Consider the following 16,698-nt stretch of genomic DNA (forward strand, 5'->3'; position numbering starts at 1 on the left):
ATTTTCTTTGATCCAATTGACCTCTACTTTGATAATGCTAATCTCTTCAGTGATATCGAATAACCCCTACTTGTGATACCATAGAGGCTCATCTCTGAGGATGAATGAGTCGATGACATAATCAGTGTGGTACACGATATCTTTGAAGCGTTTCCAAGGATCTTCCAATTCTTGTTCTATATACTGTTCTCTAGCTTCAGTGATGTCTCCTCTAAAGGACAATATGTTTTGGTAAACTGTCTCTATATGATGCCGTAATTGATCAATTGAATCATTCTTAGAACTTAGAAGCTCCTTCAGTTTCTGGCTGACAAAATCAATGAAGCCCAGCTCATTAGTTTTGGGGAAGTTGGATCTCAAGGATTTTGGAATTAATTCATCATAGGTATCTCTGGCCTCTTGCTTGATTAACTTGAACTGTTGAAGCAAATCAGTAATTGCAAGATTCTGTTTCCTGGTAATGTCTTCAGTAATATTATGATCATAAGAGGAGTAGATAACACATGCTGCCTCACACACAACACGTTTCATTTGCAAAAATATGCTACTCACTTTCGGATGATTCTCAATGTACTTCTCAGCTGATGGATCCATGAGAAAATATCTCAGGATTTTCAGCTCCTCGTGCAGATATTCTAATTGATCAATTGCAAGTAGGGAACTTGCCTTAAAGTCTGATAGCTCCACCGTGTTGGCAAGGAGAGAGTCAAGAAATCCAACAACATGCTCATCCACCAAGAAAACACTTTGTCCTGCTGACTTCAAAGCTTTTAGGGCCTTGATATATTTCTCTCTAACATCAAGATGAAAAGGATTTAGCTTCTGTAGTTGATAAGAAAGTTCAGTCTTCATCTCATTCACAAAATTTTCTTCCATCTTGCAATCTTCGGAACACAAGTACAAGAGACACGCCATGTTGTCAGCCACAGCTCCAGTCTGAGTCAAGAAATCCTTCAATTCCTCATGGTCATCGCACCACCTCTTCGTAATCCCAAGGAAATTTCTCCGATGCCTTAGCTTATCTTCAAGGGCTTCGATTTCCTTCTTCACTGGAACAACAGAATGAGACTTGTATCTCATTAGATCCTTCAGATACTCTAGAAGAACATCAAAAGATTCTATTACAGCATCCATTGTTGAACAAGTCAATCTTGTTGAGTTGGAAAGTGCACTATAGACATCTTGTATGTCTGGATTAATCATCTCAAGTTTTAATAGTGAACTTGAGGCCAAAACATACAAATCAGCTGGAATTCTCTGATATTCTTTTGATGGTATCTGATTCAATTCTGACCAAAGAACCTGAAGATCTTTATCTACCTTCAGGATCACAGTCTGTATATGCCCAAGGAGGACTTTCAAATTAATATCATCAATCTGCCATTTTCCAGCGCAGCTGAAAAGGGCTTTGAGAAAACCTGCTTTCAGTCTGAGAGTTTGGATTTGAGCCTTCTGTCTAACATCCAAGTCCCAATCTGTTTCAAGCTGCTTCAGAAAGCTCAAGGTAATGGCAAAGCAACTGGTAGTCATAGACATCTATGCCACTCTAATTAGTTGTAATAATTTCAGTGCAAAAGTTCAGCTAATACAGAAAGCTCAAGGTAATGGCAAAGCAATGGTGAAGTTCAGCTATTCAGGTTTGTTAATTTGGGAGACTCAATAATTGAAGTTTTCTTGTGATAACAACACGGCACAACCCTACTGCATCAAGTAGTTGAACAAATAAAAAATTGATTATAAAAGTTTTAAGTAATCAGAGATGTGGTCTTCTCCTGACTTTGCAGTAATTAAATGTGTTAAGGAGTCAATGACTGGTTAACTGTCCCTAAAATAACAGTCAGTCTGCTTTTGATTCCCATAATGTGTTCTATATAAAATGACTCTGCGAGTCCTCCTTAAACATTTTGAGCACTTAAGCTTTGTTATATGGATTTATTTGGTCGCTTGAGTACAATTTCAATGTTGACATTTACTTTTTTTTTTTAATCTTAAATGATTGTTTTTTATTTATTTATTTGCATGATAAGCTTGAAAACTTCCTAATGAGCTTGTAAATTTGAGATATCACTTAATATGGAAGTTCCAAGTTCCAACCATCCATTCTTCTTTTATAAAATGATATAGATTCAGACTTGCTGGACAGCATTTCCGTGATTGAAGGAACCGGATTATTAATCCATGGTTTGGCACTGTTTCCAACTTTGAAGTACCTATAGAATTCAATCAAACAATTCCTGTGGAAGATTAATTGTGTCTATGCCACAAAATTAAGGAATGAATATTTTACAGAACTAATTTAAAAAGGAAATCATTTGAAATTGCAAACTACTACAAGCAGTTGGAACATAGAAAAATACATCACCAATTAGGGCTGCCAACTAGATTTCATCCTATGACAACAAACTGCTCGTTTACCATTTCTCCTTGTTTTTGCCTAATAATCCTAGCAAGATAGCTAGCACAGTGCCAGCAACCTAGCTATTCAAGATAGCTATTCAAACACAACAGATATTTTTTCCCACTTTTGGTGGGAATAGAATAAAAGTACAAAAGTTTATTCACCACAAAAGATAGCAGAAGAAGAAAGATGCAAGTAAAACTTGATCCATACTAGTACAAATTCAGAGGAAGACCAATAAAGCCTATCCTCCCATTACAAGGAAATCACAAACCAAAGTTAAAAATCTCAAGCTGCAGCTGGAAGTTATCAAAGCAGAAAAATGTTGAGAGAAGACCTCTTCTTCTTGCTCCTCAGTTTTCCTCATTCAGCCAAAAAGTGAATTGTCTCATCTCTTCACGATAAACTTTCTGACAGATAAGAAAACGTAGTAACACTTAAAGATGATCAAGCAAACAAGAAAGGAGATGAAAAGGAATGGAAAGAACTTTACTAACCAGTCAAAGAAGCAAGGGCAAATTTGGTTTATGTGATAATCATCAACTAAACTGGGGGGTATACAAAGAGCTTAAACCTGTTGCTCTTAGTGGCTTTTTGTTGTGCTTGCTCCAGTTTCAACACATAAATCTTCATGGCTGAGGCGGCCACCGAATGATTGGTGCAATGAAGGTCAATTATCTGGAGGGTGGAAATATCTGCAAAGCTATGTGGAACTCCTTGAAGCTCAGTGCAGTGCTTAAGAACAAGACACTTAAGTTTGGGTAAGTGATTCTCTGCAGCATCCCAGATCACCAAATCTGTGCTTCCAATGTGCAGAAATTGGAGACTCTGAAATCCCCCGCTTTCTGTCCTCCACCTGTTTCCCTTGAATGCATTGTCTTTTAACTTTAGAACCTCAAGATTCTCAAGCTTTCCTAGTACAGACATCTGATTCCAAGGCAAGAAAGTCTTTGACAAAGTCAACTTTGTCAACTTCCTGGGAAAATTGTTTTCTTGAGGAAGTCTATTCAATGGGGAGGATACATCTTCATTCAACAACTTCAAGTTTTCAAGGAACTGCAATGTGCAGAGACTTTCAAATAATCTGGATTGACCATTGGCCTCAATAAGTATGGCCAATCTCCCACAAATAGCCAATTTCTTGAGTTTGGGAGCCCTTTCGAACAATTCCTTTGTACAACTTTTTGGTGAGATGGAAGACAAGGTTTGTAAATTTGCATTTACCGAGGCTTCTTCCTTACCTTTAGGTGTTGTGGGACATGGCAAAGAAGTGGATGCATTAGTATGCAAATGCCTCAATTGTGGCATCTTCCATATGTCTGATTTGATTTGAAGGGTACGAGCAGTTGTGTCTACTATAAGAGTTTGCAAGCTCCAGAGTGTAGACATTGCAGGAGGAAGGATGTCAAGTTTGCAAGATATGGAAATGTACTTCAAGAGAACTAGTTGGCACAGATCAGGGGGAAACAGAGTAAATCTTAGTGATTTCGCGTCCAGAACTCTAAGCAATTTGAATGCTCTTGGGATAAGGGGGACATGTTTAGCATCCAAGGTAGTTTCTTCCTTGGCAGAAGTCAAGAAAGAGCGAACACGAGCACCAGAAGGTTTTTTAGAAATATAATCCATGACATTAGCATTGATGCACAAACGACGATAATCATCCAAGGTTGGGTTCTTGGAAAAAAAGATTTCCAGGTTATCCTTCTTAATTTCTTGGAAAATGTTTTCCCTTACCTTCCTCCTTGCAAAAGTCAAGCAAAGTGTCGTGGACATGACAAGTTTTGATTTGGCCATTTGACCTCCTCTGTCCCACCATAACTAGATTCCTGTCAACAAGTTCCTCCAAGTATTCCTCTGCAATATCCTCCAAGTTTAAATCTCTTTGCTGAGGCACAAACCCTTCAGCGATCCACAATCGCAACAACTTCCACACAGGGATCTCAAAATCCTCCCTGAAGACACCAAGATAGAGAAAACAAGGTTTCAAATGGTAAGGCAAATGGTTGTAGCTCAGTATTATAACATCCTTAATATGCTTTTCATCCCTGGAAATGTAGTCATTGACACTGTCAGCAACTCGACTCCACCAACGAACAATCTGCCGGTGTTTAATGAGAATACCTGCAATCACCACTATTGACAGGGGCAGTCCATCACATTTCTTTACTATATGCAGTTCATATTGTTCCACTTCTTCGGGGCACTTGTTCTCACCAAAAACCTTCCTCCGTAGCAACTCTCGACTGGCATCAAAAGTTAGAAAGTCCAAATGATATGGCTCAACTGCTGGATTTGCATAAATAGCCACGGAGGTGTTTCTAGTAGTAATCAAGACTCTGCTGCGCTTCTTATTGTTCGGAAAAGCTACTTTGAGTTTATCCCAGTCCTCTATCTTCCACACATCATCCATAACTATCAAGTACATTCTGGTCTTCAATTGTTCGCGAACGTGTTCTGCTAATTTTTCTTCTGGCATATTTTTCGCTTCCTCAGTGAGTTGGCCAATAGACCCCAGAATATTGAGGAACACCTCAGCCCTCTCAAATTGCTGAGAAACGTAGATAAATGCCCGAGCGAAGAAATCATACTCAATTTTTGGGTCATGTAAGACCTTTTTGGCTAGTGTCGTCTTCCCCAGCCCATGCATACCCACTATTGATATAACCTCTAGGTCCTCTGATCCTGCTTTCAGAAGTTCCATCACTGCTTTTGTTGCATCATCAAATCCAATCACATTATCTTCCTCAACTATTGGGGCCTATTAGGTGTTAAGCATGTCAAAACTATATAGCACGATGAGGAATGATCAAGACAAGATGCTGTAACAGACTTCAAATTATGTGAAAGTTCTCCCACTCGAATAGCTTTTATTCATTTGCTGTCAATAGTTCGATCTATCCACAAAAATTTTTTTTGAGTACTTTTAAAAGAAATTTTATTATATCTATTTATTGGAAAGAGTGTATAAGATAAAAAGATGAGTGGACAGCATGTTCAAAGTTTTTTAAAAACAAAATTATGCTTCTATGATGGGGAAGTATGTAAACTTCTTGTTATTTTATAACTCTGAACATGTTTCTTATTATTTTATAACTTCTTGATTGTGGCCAATCATGATCATCCAAATGAAATCACCTATTTTAGGTCAATTGTTACTAAAGCAAAACTGTTATTTTTATCTTTTTAACTTCAGATTTTAACAGAATGAGTGGCCTCCCCCATGTCAAGTTGAAGCTTGTTGCCCTAAGTGTCTTTACAGTCTGTAATGTTTGGGAATATATTTAGAAAAAGTGGTTGCTAAGTAAATATGGATTAACAGAAAAGAGGGAAAAAAAAAGTAGATTGACAAGTTGTTTGCTGGAGAAATATCAAAATTAAATACATAAATCTAGCTTTATATAGGATTTAAAAGAAAAACACAAAGACAACGTAGTAAATTTGATATTCATGTATTTTTTTTTTTAAAAAAAATTTTCAACTTATGAAGTCCTGGGGATATTAATGTATGATTTTTCTATACGGCTTAAAATTTATAGAGTAACAAAACTTTACTAGAGTACTTCATTGTTTTTGTAAAAAATCAGTATATTCAACAAATTATAAAGTGGTCGATCCTAGTGATGATTCTATCAATTATTTTCAACTAATTAGACATGATCACATCCTTAGAATCTCACATTTTAAGGGCAGTTAACAAATTAAAAGTGGCTGTGACATGTCAAAATTCCATATAGATAAAGAATCAATAACCTGATTATACAAGTATTTTTAAAAAAAAAAATATATATATATATATATATATATAACTTTTTATTAACTAAGAAAATATCTAAAAATGCAGTAAATAGCAATAAATAACTGAGAAAATGAAAAGTTCAAAGTTTTTTTTCTTTTACCTGCTTTTTCTTTGCACGTTCATTGGCTATGTCCTGGATTTGCGCAGCCTCCAAACGAGGCACTATCTGGCTCTCAAGAATAACCTTCACTCTTCCACTGACTTGCTCTATTTCCTTCCCCAGGTCTCTTAGCTTGCTCCCATAATCAACAATCTTGAACACTTTTTCAACTTTTCCTCTAGCCTTCTGCATCGAGGCATGAACGATGTACTTGTCGACGACATCCTCGGCTTCGCTGACCACGCTTTTGAGCTCCCTCCTCAGCGCCTTCAGGGCCTCGGTGCTGCAGTTCATTTCTGTGTAGTCTTTGACAAAGCCATTCAGAATCTTGAGCTGATCGCACAATTTCTCAACATTCTCCCTCACATCAGCTATTAAATGGGAGTTATAAACCAGTATTTGCTTCAGGTTTTCTAGGACAAAACTCACAGCTGCTTCTGACATGGTCTTTCCCCCCGGCCGGCCCTCTAGATCCTCTCTTTTTGCCTTCTTTTTTTTTCTTCTTCTCTGATCTACCAAGATTTGTTGAAGTTACAAGTTGTTCTGGAGGTTAAGCAGGAGCCCAGTTGGGCTTAAATCCTTGGAGTCAATGGATAGATGCTAAGTCCACCAGGAGTTGACTCAGAGTTCCTGGCCAAAGTCGTTATTCTATAATGGTTTTTTCCTCTATTAATAGGAACCAAATGTGTAGTTTCCTTGCATTAACATTTCGAGACTCGTTTTCGGGTGTATTGCGCGTGAAATAATACTACTTAAAAGAAAAAAAAATGAACAATTAATTAAAGGTTAGTCTTTGCTTACATCACGCGTTAATTAAAGGTTAGTTTTTTTCGATGATTAACAAAAGAAGAATAGTAGTAGCACCATAGGAAATTTTTTTTTTTTTTAAAGTTACAAATTTAATTGTAACACTCATTTTAGGACTAATTTCACTTTTCATCCCTTCACTTATACCTGATTCTTACTTTGTACCCTAAATTTGTTTTTGAACATGTTGTTTCCTAAGTTCTCGAATCAATCCCATTCTAAGTCTAATATTAAAACCGTAAACAAAACTAATAGAAGTAATTGGCACGCATGTTGTCTAGCAATTGCACATTTGTGAAAAGGACTTATTACACTTTGCCCCCCCTAACTTATATATGATTCATCCTTTGTATTGTGAACTTCAATTTAGGACGTATTGTAAGCTAAACCCTCGAATAACTCTCACTACAGTCCAATCAATAACATCGTTTGCAAAACTAACAAAAGTAAAGACATCTCTATATTCTATTGTTAGAGATCTCTATATTGTCTGTTCCTTGTCTTTGTCGAATAAAAAATAAATACATAGTGGATTGTAAATAACAACAGCATATTGTAATTCTTTAACTGTCTATTAGCTATTTAATCATCCTTCTTATTGAGGGCATGGCCTGGGGTGAATCCACTAGCAAATGTTGGAACCAGATGTAAAATTGTGTTGCAATGATGAGCATTAGTATAAGAGGAATTAGTGGCATTTATCTTCCAAAAACAAATGACTAGTACACTTCACTAACCTAGTTTTTGGCATATCTCAAGAATTTTCTTCTAAGGTTAAGTTTGAATATGTTCATGCTCAAGAGATTTCAATTGAAACCATAGATTTTCCTTTTTTTTTTAGGTCGGCTCTCTTTTTCTTTATCGGGTAACTAGAGTATTTTTTTTTTCTAATAATGCTAAAACACATGACATAAGACCAAATTGTTGCTACACTTGCACATAGTCTGTAGGCTCCATTCTTCTGTTGATTTTGCTCATGGTATTTACTATTGGACTCAAATAGGACCAATTTGGGAATTAGAGTATAATATATCCAAAAATGAAAGTTAGGGTGCAAACTGAAAGTTGGATACGAGTTAGGGATGCAAAATGAGTAATTTCTGGAACGAATATGAAATTGCTACACCCGCACGCGTTATGTGCATGTTCCTTTTTTGTTAGTTTTTCTTATGGTACTAAAAGTTGGACTTAAATAAAATGGATTTCAAAGTTTAGGGTAAAAAATATTCAAAATTGAAATTTAGATTATGGAAAGAAAATCAAATACGAATTAGGGGTTGCAAAGTAAAAATGCTCCCTCAATTTCCTTGGGAGGACATAAGAGGGAGAGAGAGAGAGAGCTAGACAATACGCCAAAAAAGGTGGTTTGGAATTTGGAGAATTCCAAGAAAGCTAACATAACTTTCATTAGTGTTTGGACAGGGTATTATTTGAAATATTATTATTTAGAATAATTACTGTAGTACTTTTTGTGATGTGATGTATTTGAGATAAAAATAAAAAATATAAAAAAGTGTATTGAAAAATATGTATATGATACAAACGAAATATTTTTTGAAATAATTTAGCAATTCAAAAGAAACCATGTATGTGGGACTGTGGAAAACTTGAAGATCACATTTCGTAAATCCCCCGCGACCACATACAATGCGGATTGGCTCCATTGGTATAAATGAATCACTTATTTATAAAAAAAAGTATGTACTTGAATTCCATTACTGATATGAAAATTGTATTAGTAGATAATTTGTAAATAATCCTATAAACGACTTATAATTTCAAAAACATGTTTTGTTCTGTGGTGGTGCCCAAACTTTTTTTAAAGAAAAGAAAATTACAATCTGTAGTCACAAGTTAGAGATGAAAGGCAATGCCAGCAAGTGGTTTCTCATAAATTACCATGATTTTGTTTTGTCTTATTGGAACAGAGAACTCAATGGATCATTAGTTCAACCCTCGGTGAGCGGTTGAATCAATTAGCCACAATGTAATATTTTAATTACTTGAGTAATTACGTGACAACCATTAAGTAAGTTCAATTTTATTGGACGTCCCCAAAGGGACAACTATTAAGTAAGTTATCTAAGAAACAATAATATTAACTAATGATATTTCATATATTCTTAAGATAAAGAAATTTATGATACATGCGGTTTATGCCAATATTCAATTATATATGGGCAATTTAAAACAAAAGAAAGAGCATGATCACATGATTTTGTAAAGAACATAATCGCACATTAAACGTATTCAATAAATCAATAATAAAATAGATGGCAATGTGCAATACAAGATGAAATGATAGTTTTGCTTTGTGGTAAGATTTTGTTGGTGATGTAAGTGAGGTCTACAACGAGAAGGTTAATGTTTTGGTTTGATAAGAGATCGGCCTGATCTAGTGCCCGGTTCATCTGGTTGATCAATTCAGGAGGTTGATTGGTTCGCTTTGTTGACAGGTTGGGCTAAGGTTAACAACTATGAGCCTGTGGATACAAGATTATTTAGAAAATATTTTAGAAGAATTAGTGTAGAACTTTTTATGATATGATTTTTGAAAGATAAAAAAAAATAAATTAAAAAATATATTTATGTTGCTAAATGCTAATAAAACTTTTTTTTTTCAAATAATAACATATTCAGAAACACTCTAAGCTATTCTAAAAGGATAATTAAAAAATAAAAATATTAATAATATATATATATATATATATATATATATATATGTTGCTAATAAAACTTTCTTTTCTTTTCAAATAATAACGTATTCAGAAACACTCTAAGCAATCCTTTTTTCGTTGGTGTAAATTAACATCAACAACAATAATAACTATGTCTCGAATGTTGCATTTATTTAATTCATGCTATCTCTTGGTAATTGAACATAAGTTCTCATCCAATACAGAGTAAAATTGTCATACCATTTTGGTCACAACTCTATGAAATTACCCGTCCCATATTACAACTATCTCTTAGACTTTGAAATCTTCCTCACTCAATACATCAAAAATAGTCTTGCAACTTGAATCCAGAGGCAGGAAATGTTTATTACTCAATTTGCAAATGTCCTTTAATCCCAATTTATTCTTGGAATAGTGTTCCCAATTCATTCTCAATTACAAGAAGGTAATCATTTTTTTAAAAACGTTGATGGTTCTTTTTTGTCTTTCAAATAAAAGCAAAAGAGAAAATTGTAGTTGACTCAGTCCTCGCTAAATTCGTTCTACAACAGAGTAATTTCTTCGGCGACTACCAAACCCACCTTTGTTTTTTCTTTTTCGAATCTCAGCTACCTAAACTAATGTTATAAAGCAAAAGGCAAGCATAAAGTAAAGGAAAAGTCATGCACGAATTTTTAAGTAGGATGTTGACATTGATAAGACAAATGTTAATAAGAGTTGCAAATTATGCCAATTATTAAAAGGAAAAATTGTTCAAAACGTCCATCACATTTTATAAAATAATTTTTTTCGTTCCCCACTTTTAAAAGTATAATTTTACGTCCCTTACAAATATATATTGATCATATTTGGTCCCTACCTAGATTTCCGACTAATTTTTTACCAAAATTCATCACGTGCTTTGCGTGATCATTTTTAGGGACAAAATTGTCAAATCAAAATTTATATAATCTATCTATAGTCCTTTATATTTCTTAAAATGAATTATTTCATTCCTCACATTTCACAAAATAGTTTTTTTTATCCCTCATATTTCACAAAATAAATTTTTTCATCTCTCATATTTCACAAAATGAATTTTTCATCCCTAATTAATCATGTGTATGAATATTTTTTTTTAAAATCTATGTATATATCTATTTGATTTTATCTAAACAGTACGAAGAGCATGTAATATATCTCTATTTAATTTCACCTAAACAGATTAATTGTAGTTGTACATATGTTATTTTATATATATATATATATGGGTTTAAATCTAACAATTTTGTTTTAAACCCATATATATATATATATATATATATATATATATATATATTTGAATTTATCATGAACATGAGTGAAAAACTAACAATTTTTTTAAACCCCTGTATATATCTATTTTAATTTCATCTGAACAGTACATTTAGGGGAAAATCAAATAGAGATATATTACATGTTATTTGTATCATTCAAGTGAAATCAAATATATATATATATATATATATATATATATATATATATATATATATATATATATATATATATATGAGTTAAAAAAAGTTATTCGTACACATGATCAATGAGGGACGAAAAAATTCATTTTTTGAAATGTGAGGGACAAAAAAAATTTATTTTACAAAGTATGAGGTATTATGGATCGGATTATATAAATTTTAATTTGATAATTTTGTCATTCAAAAATGATCATGTGCAAGGCACATAGTGAATTTCAACCAAAAATTAGTTGAAAACCTAGATAGGGATCAAATTTGACCAATGAAAATTTGTAAGTGATGTAAAATTGTACTTTTAAAAGTGATGGATAAAAAAAATCATTTTACAAAATATAAGTGATATTTTGAACGATTTTCCCTTATTTTTCTCAAATTATATAGAGACTCTTGTACATTTGTGTCGTACAGTTACGAGGAGCTATACCGTGCTTTTTTTTTGGAGCTCTTACACCGTGCTTTTTGAGTTGCCAATGCTCAGATGGTTTCAAGAGTTTAAATCATTAAAAGATGAAGCAACATAAAATTTAGATTTGAATCATGGTTATTGTACCTGAAAGGGACTATAGCATGTTCTGTCGATTACAATCTTTGCCCCATGCAGTGGCCCCGTTCTGGGCCTGGACACGTGGTAGCCCGGACAAGGCCGAGATGGGCTTCGGCCCTGGGCCCCCGGCCACCGGCCTGGGCCTCGCTGCTAGGGCTCCTGGAGGGGCGCGGGTCCATCCCGAAAAGGTCGGGAGCAACCCCCCTGAGTGCGGGATAGGGGCTATCCCGGGCAAGTACCGAAACGTGCGGAGGTCGGACTCCTTCATAGGTATAAATGATAACACACCTCCACGGTAAAAGGTACGCTCACTATAGGCAAATTACTCCCGGTTGTTACTACTTCCCGTGAACCCTACTCACCGGAAAACTAACTTGACCGTCGGAGTGCCCTCGGGGTCAACCCTCGGGCCCCCTTTGCTAGCTCATCCTTGATTGTTTTGCAGGCTTGGAACCAACTCTGCCATCAGCACCCCGAGCTGATCAGGTCAGCTCGGTCCGGGGAAGTTCCGTGCTTCTTCAGTTGGCGCCGTCTGTGGGAACCGTAAGGTAAGTAAGATTGTGCTGATGGCTAGGACGCGATCCAAGCGCACGGTAGAAAGCACCGGCCCGGGGGGCGGTGAAGGATCCCAGCGAAAGGAAATTGAGGCTTCTCGGGGCGCCGGGGGCTCAGCTCTTTCAGGAGAAAGAAGGCAGCAGATCCTCCAGTTCGTGACGGAGAACCTCCCCATGCTGGAAGATATCATCCGGCAGGCAAAGGAGGGGGAGGAGGCTGGAGGCGCGCAGACCTCCAAGGCGAAGGGGAAGGAGAAAGAATCACCCCCTGATCCTTCGGAGGATGAGTCACGAGACTAGCCCCCTAGGAGAAAACGGCCACGGACTCCTCCCCGCCCGCGGGCCTCGGAAGTCGGAGACAGCGAAAGGTATTCCCGACACAGGTCCACGGGGAGCAAGCCGAGGGGTCCCTCGCCGGGGAGTCCTGCGAGGAAGGGCCTCGTGCGCTCCCCAGACAGGTCCGCCAGGAGCCGACCTCGCGACCACCTTGATTTGAACCCTGCCCGGGATGAAGTCGAGCAGATCTTTAGGCCCCGGCCATACGAGGACAGCTATGCCACCTCGCCGTTTACCCGGGAAATAGAGGACTACCCTCTACCCCGGAGGTTTAAGATTCCGAGCATTGAAATGTATGATGCCTCTAAGGACCTGGAGGACCACCTTTCGGTTTTCTTGACGCACATGCGCCTGCAAACTGCCGCGAATGAGGTCCGCTGCAAGACCTTCCCTATGTTCCTAAAGGGGAAGGCGCGGCTCTGGTTCCAGGGGTTGAAATCGGGGTCCATACGGAGTTTTCCCGAGCTGGCCCGGCAGTTTGCAGCCCAGTTCGTTTCCTCGAAAGTTTACGCGAGGAACGCAACCCACCTGATGTCCATCAGACAAAGGCCTGACGAGTCACTGAAGAATTTCATGACCCGCTTCAATGCGGAGAGTTTGCAGGTCAGGGACAGGGATGAAAAAGTAGTGATGGCTGCCTTCACGAACGGGCTCAGGGTAGAGGAGTTTTTCTACGACCTGGCCAAGAAGCCTCCCGTGCACCTGGAAGAGCTCCTTCGCAGGGCGTACGAGGCTGCTAATGCGGAGGAGGCAGGTCGTCTGAAGAAGAAGTCAGATTGGGAGCTCGGGGATCGGAAAGGTCGGACAAACCCCCCGGAGAACAAGGACGTCCAAGAAAAACGTTTTCGACCGACTCTCGAAGGAGAAGGCCCCCGCTCTGCCGCCACTCTCAGAGAAGACCTACACCCCTCTAACACGGCTCAGAGCCCAGATCTTGGCTGTTATGGAGGCGGAAGGACTGGGAGATCGGCCGCCCAAGATGGGGACGCCCCGGAACAAAAGGAACCAGGACAGGTACTGCGCCTTTCACCGCGACGTTGGACACGACACGGAGGGATTCTGGGCCCTGCGCAAGGAGATCGAGAACCTGATCCAGCGCGGTTTCCTGGGGAGGTTCGTGCGCCGACCAGGTCAGGACCTCGGCCGCGACCGCTACGGAGATCGGCACGAGGGACGGCGACGCGACCGCCCTGAGCGGCACGACGCTCCTCGGGGCCACTCCCCCGACCAGAACACCCAGAACCTGGCGGGAGTGATAAACACCATCGCTGGAGGTCCCACGGGGGGGACAGCCACGCAGCTCGGAAGAACAAGCGACCACCCCCTGAGGGGGACGACTCATTGAAGCGCTTGCGCATGGACGAGAAGATTACCTTTGGACTAAGGGATGCGGTCCCCCTGACTTCCGGGAACCACGAGGCCATCGTGATAGACATTGTCACCAACAACTACCGGGTGAAGAAGGTGTATGTCGACCAGGGCAGCGCGGTTGACATCATGTTCCACAGGGTGTTCAAGGAGTTCGGATTAAGGGATGACCAGCTCACCCCAGTCCGGACGCCTCTGGTAGGGTTCACCGGACCACCCATCAGCTCGGAAGGGATGATCACTCTGATGGTCACAGTAGGACAGGCTCCCAAATGCCGGACTGTCCCCGTTAACTTCGTGGTGGTCAAGCAGTCGTCCCCGTACAATGTGTTCTTGGGGAGACCTGCTTTGAACGCCCTTCGGGCTATTCCCTCTACCTTCCACCTCAGCGTCAAGTTCCCAACCCCTGGAGGGATAGCCGAGGTGCGCGGCGACCCAGAGGTAGCCAGGGCTTGCTACCTGCCTACGCTCCGGGGACAGGAAAAGGTGGTCGCCCAAACCACCTGTTTGGAGCCCTACATCCCGGGGGATGAGGTCCAACAGTTGGGCACCCAGGATGAGGTTGAGGAGTTCCCCCTAAGGGAGGATCGACCCAACCAGGTTCTCCGCATTGGAGCCTTGCTGCCCGCCAAGGAGAAGGAGGACTTGAAAGCTCTGCTAAGAGAGTACTCCCAGGTCTTCGCTTGGTCGGTGGATGACATGCCTGGGATTCCAACGGACCTGGCAGTCCACCACCTTGACGTCGACCCTCACTTCAAGCCGGTGAAGCAGAAGAAAAGGAGTTTCGCCCCCGAGAGGAATGAGGTGATCAGGGCGGAAGTCGCCAAATTGCTGGAGTTCAAGATCATTCTGGAGGTCTACTACCCGACTTGATTGGCAAATCCTGTCCTAGTCAAGAAGGAGGACCAGACCTGGAGGATGTGCGTAGACTTCACGGACCTTAACAAAGCCTGCCCCGAAGGACTGCTTTCCCCTGCCTAGAATCGACAGGTTAGTAGACTCTACTGTGGGTTTTGACGTTTTATGCTTCCTAGATGCTTTTAAGGGATACCACCAGATAGAGATGGCTGAGGAGGACCGGGATAAGACCTCCTTCATCACCGAGGAGGGAACCTACTGCTACAGGACCATGCCGTTTGGGTTGAAGAACGCGGGAGCTACTTACCAGCGCTTGGTCAACAAATTATTCCAAAACCAGACCGGCAGAAGCATGGAGGTCTATGTAGACGACATGATCGTCAAAAGCCGGACTGACCAGCAGCTCATACCCGACCTCCGGGAGATTTTGAACATCCTGCTGGAGTGCCGGATGCGCCTAAATCCGAAAAAGTGTACCTTTGGGGTCAGATCGGGAAGATTTCTCGGCTTCCTGGTGTCCCGAGATGGAATCCGGGCCAACCCGGATAAACTCCAGGCCATTATGGACATGGCCTCTCCGAGGAATGTGAAAGAGGTCCAACGACTCACAGGGAGGATGGCCGCCCTGAACAGGTTCCTCTCGCGCTCCGCGGTTCGGGGGCTACCCTTCTTCCGGGTCTTGAAAGCGCCAAAGGACTTTCACTGGACTGAGGAATGCTAGAAGGCTTTCGCCGACCTGAAAGCTTATCTGGCCGAGCTGCCAACTCTGATCGCCCCAGAGTCGGGGTAGACCCTATTCCTATACCTGTCCTCCTGCAACGAGGCCGTCAGTGCGGTATTGGTGCGGGAAGACGGAGGGGCTCAGAGGCCGGTGTATTACGTCAGCCGAGCTCTACAGGGGCAGAGACGCGATACTCACCAGCCGAGAAGCTGGTCCTTGCCTTGGTGCATGCTGCTCGCAAGCTCCGCCCGTACTTCCAGGCTCACAGCATCGTAGTTCTGACCGACCAGCCCTTGCGTCAGATACTCACCAAGCCCGAGGTCTCGGGCAGGATGACCAAGTGGGCCGTCGAGCTGGCCGAGCATGACCTTAGTTATCGGCCTCGCACCGCGATCAAGGCTCAGGCCTTGGCAGACTTCCTTGCAGAGGGGGCTAACTTAAACCTGGCCGAGTTAGCCCCGACACCCACGGACGCCCCGGCTGAAGAGCCGTGGGTGCTGTTCGTGGATGGCGCCTCGAGCAAGGAAGGGAGCGGGGCTCGCCTGCTGCTCACCTCGCCCACCGGGGAAGAACTGACCTACGCGCTTAGGTTCGATTTCCCGGCGTCCAACAACGAAGCAGAGTACGAGACCCTGCTGGCGGGGCTGCGGATAGCCCACCAGATGGGCATCACTGCGATCAGAGTTCGGAGCGATTCTCAACTCGTCGTCCTCCAGGTTCGCGGGGAGTACGAAGCCAAGGACGAGATTATGAAGAAATACCTGGCTAAGGTGCGGGAGGCGGTGACCTTGTTCGGAACATTTGAAATCGTGCGGGTGCCGAGGTCCCAGAACAAGCGGGCAGACGCCCTTTCAAAGTTGGCGTCCTCCTCGTTTGCCCATCTAAGCAAGGAGGTCTTGGTGGAGGTGGTAAAACAAAAGAGTATCAATCAAGTTCAGGTCCTGGCTATAGACAGCTCGACCACCTGGATGACGCCCCTCGTAGACTTTCTCAGCTCGGGTACCCTCCCCGAAAACAAAGATGGGGCCCGCCGAATCCAGAT

The 16,698-nt window shown here is 41.0% G+C and overlaps 4 protein-coding genes across 4 annotated transcripts; 1 reads left to right on the forward strand and 3 right to left on the reverse strand.

Annotated features, from left to right (window-relative positions):
- Positions 1-66: 66 nt before the first annotated feature.
- Positions 67-1,536, reverse strand: LOC113716115 (putative late blight resistance protein homolog R1B-23). Its single transcript, XM_027240412.1, has one exon. It carries the CDS (start codon positions 1,534-1,536, stop codon positions 67-69), a length of 1,470 nt encoding a protein of 489 aa, XP_027096213.1.
- A 759-nt stretch (positions 1,537-2,295) lies between these two features.
- On the reverse strand, positions 2,296-6,945 carry LOC113716361 (putative disease resistance protein At1g50180). Its single transcript, XM_027240658.2, has 3 exons — positions 6,295-6,945; positions 2,896-5,156; positions 2,296-2,808 (listed from the first exon to the last, which is right to left on the reverse strand). Exons 1-2 carry the CDS (start codon positions 6,736-6,738, stop codon positions 4,104-4,106), a joined length of 1,497 nt encoding a protein of 498 aa, XP_027096459.2. The 5' UTR covers positions 6,739-6,945; the 3' UTR covers positions 2,296-2,808; positions 2,896-4,103.
- Positions 2,942-4,024, reverse strand: LOC140016569 (putative late blight resistance protein homolog R1A-3). The gene has a single exon (XM_072070123.1). It carries the CDS (start codon positions 4,022-4,024, stop codon positions 2,942-2,944), a length of 1,083 nt encoding a protein of 360 aa, XP_071926224.1.
- A 7,120-nt stretch (positions 6,946-14,065) lies between the features above and the next one.
- Positions 14,066-14,950, forward strand: LOC140016570 (uncharacterized). The gene has a single exon (XM_072070124.1). The coding sequence runs from the start codon at positions 14,066-14,068 to the stop codon at positions 14,948-14,950; it is 885 nt and encodes a 294-aa protein (XP_071926225.1).
- The last annotated feature ends 1,748 nt before the right edge of the window (positions 14,951-16,698 follow it).

This window comes from Coffea arabica, chromosome 11c (genome assembly GCF_036785885.1).
Source record: "Coffea arabica cultivar ET-39 chromosome 11c, Coffea Arabica ET-39 HiFi, whole genome shotgun sequence".
In the NCBI taxonomy this organism is placed as follows: Eukaryota; Viridiplantae; Streptophyta; class Magnoliopsida; order Gentianales; family Rubiaceae; genus Coffea; species Coffea arabica.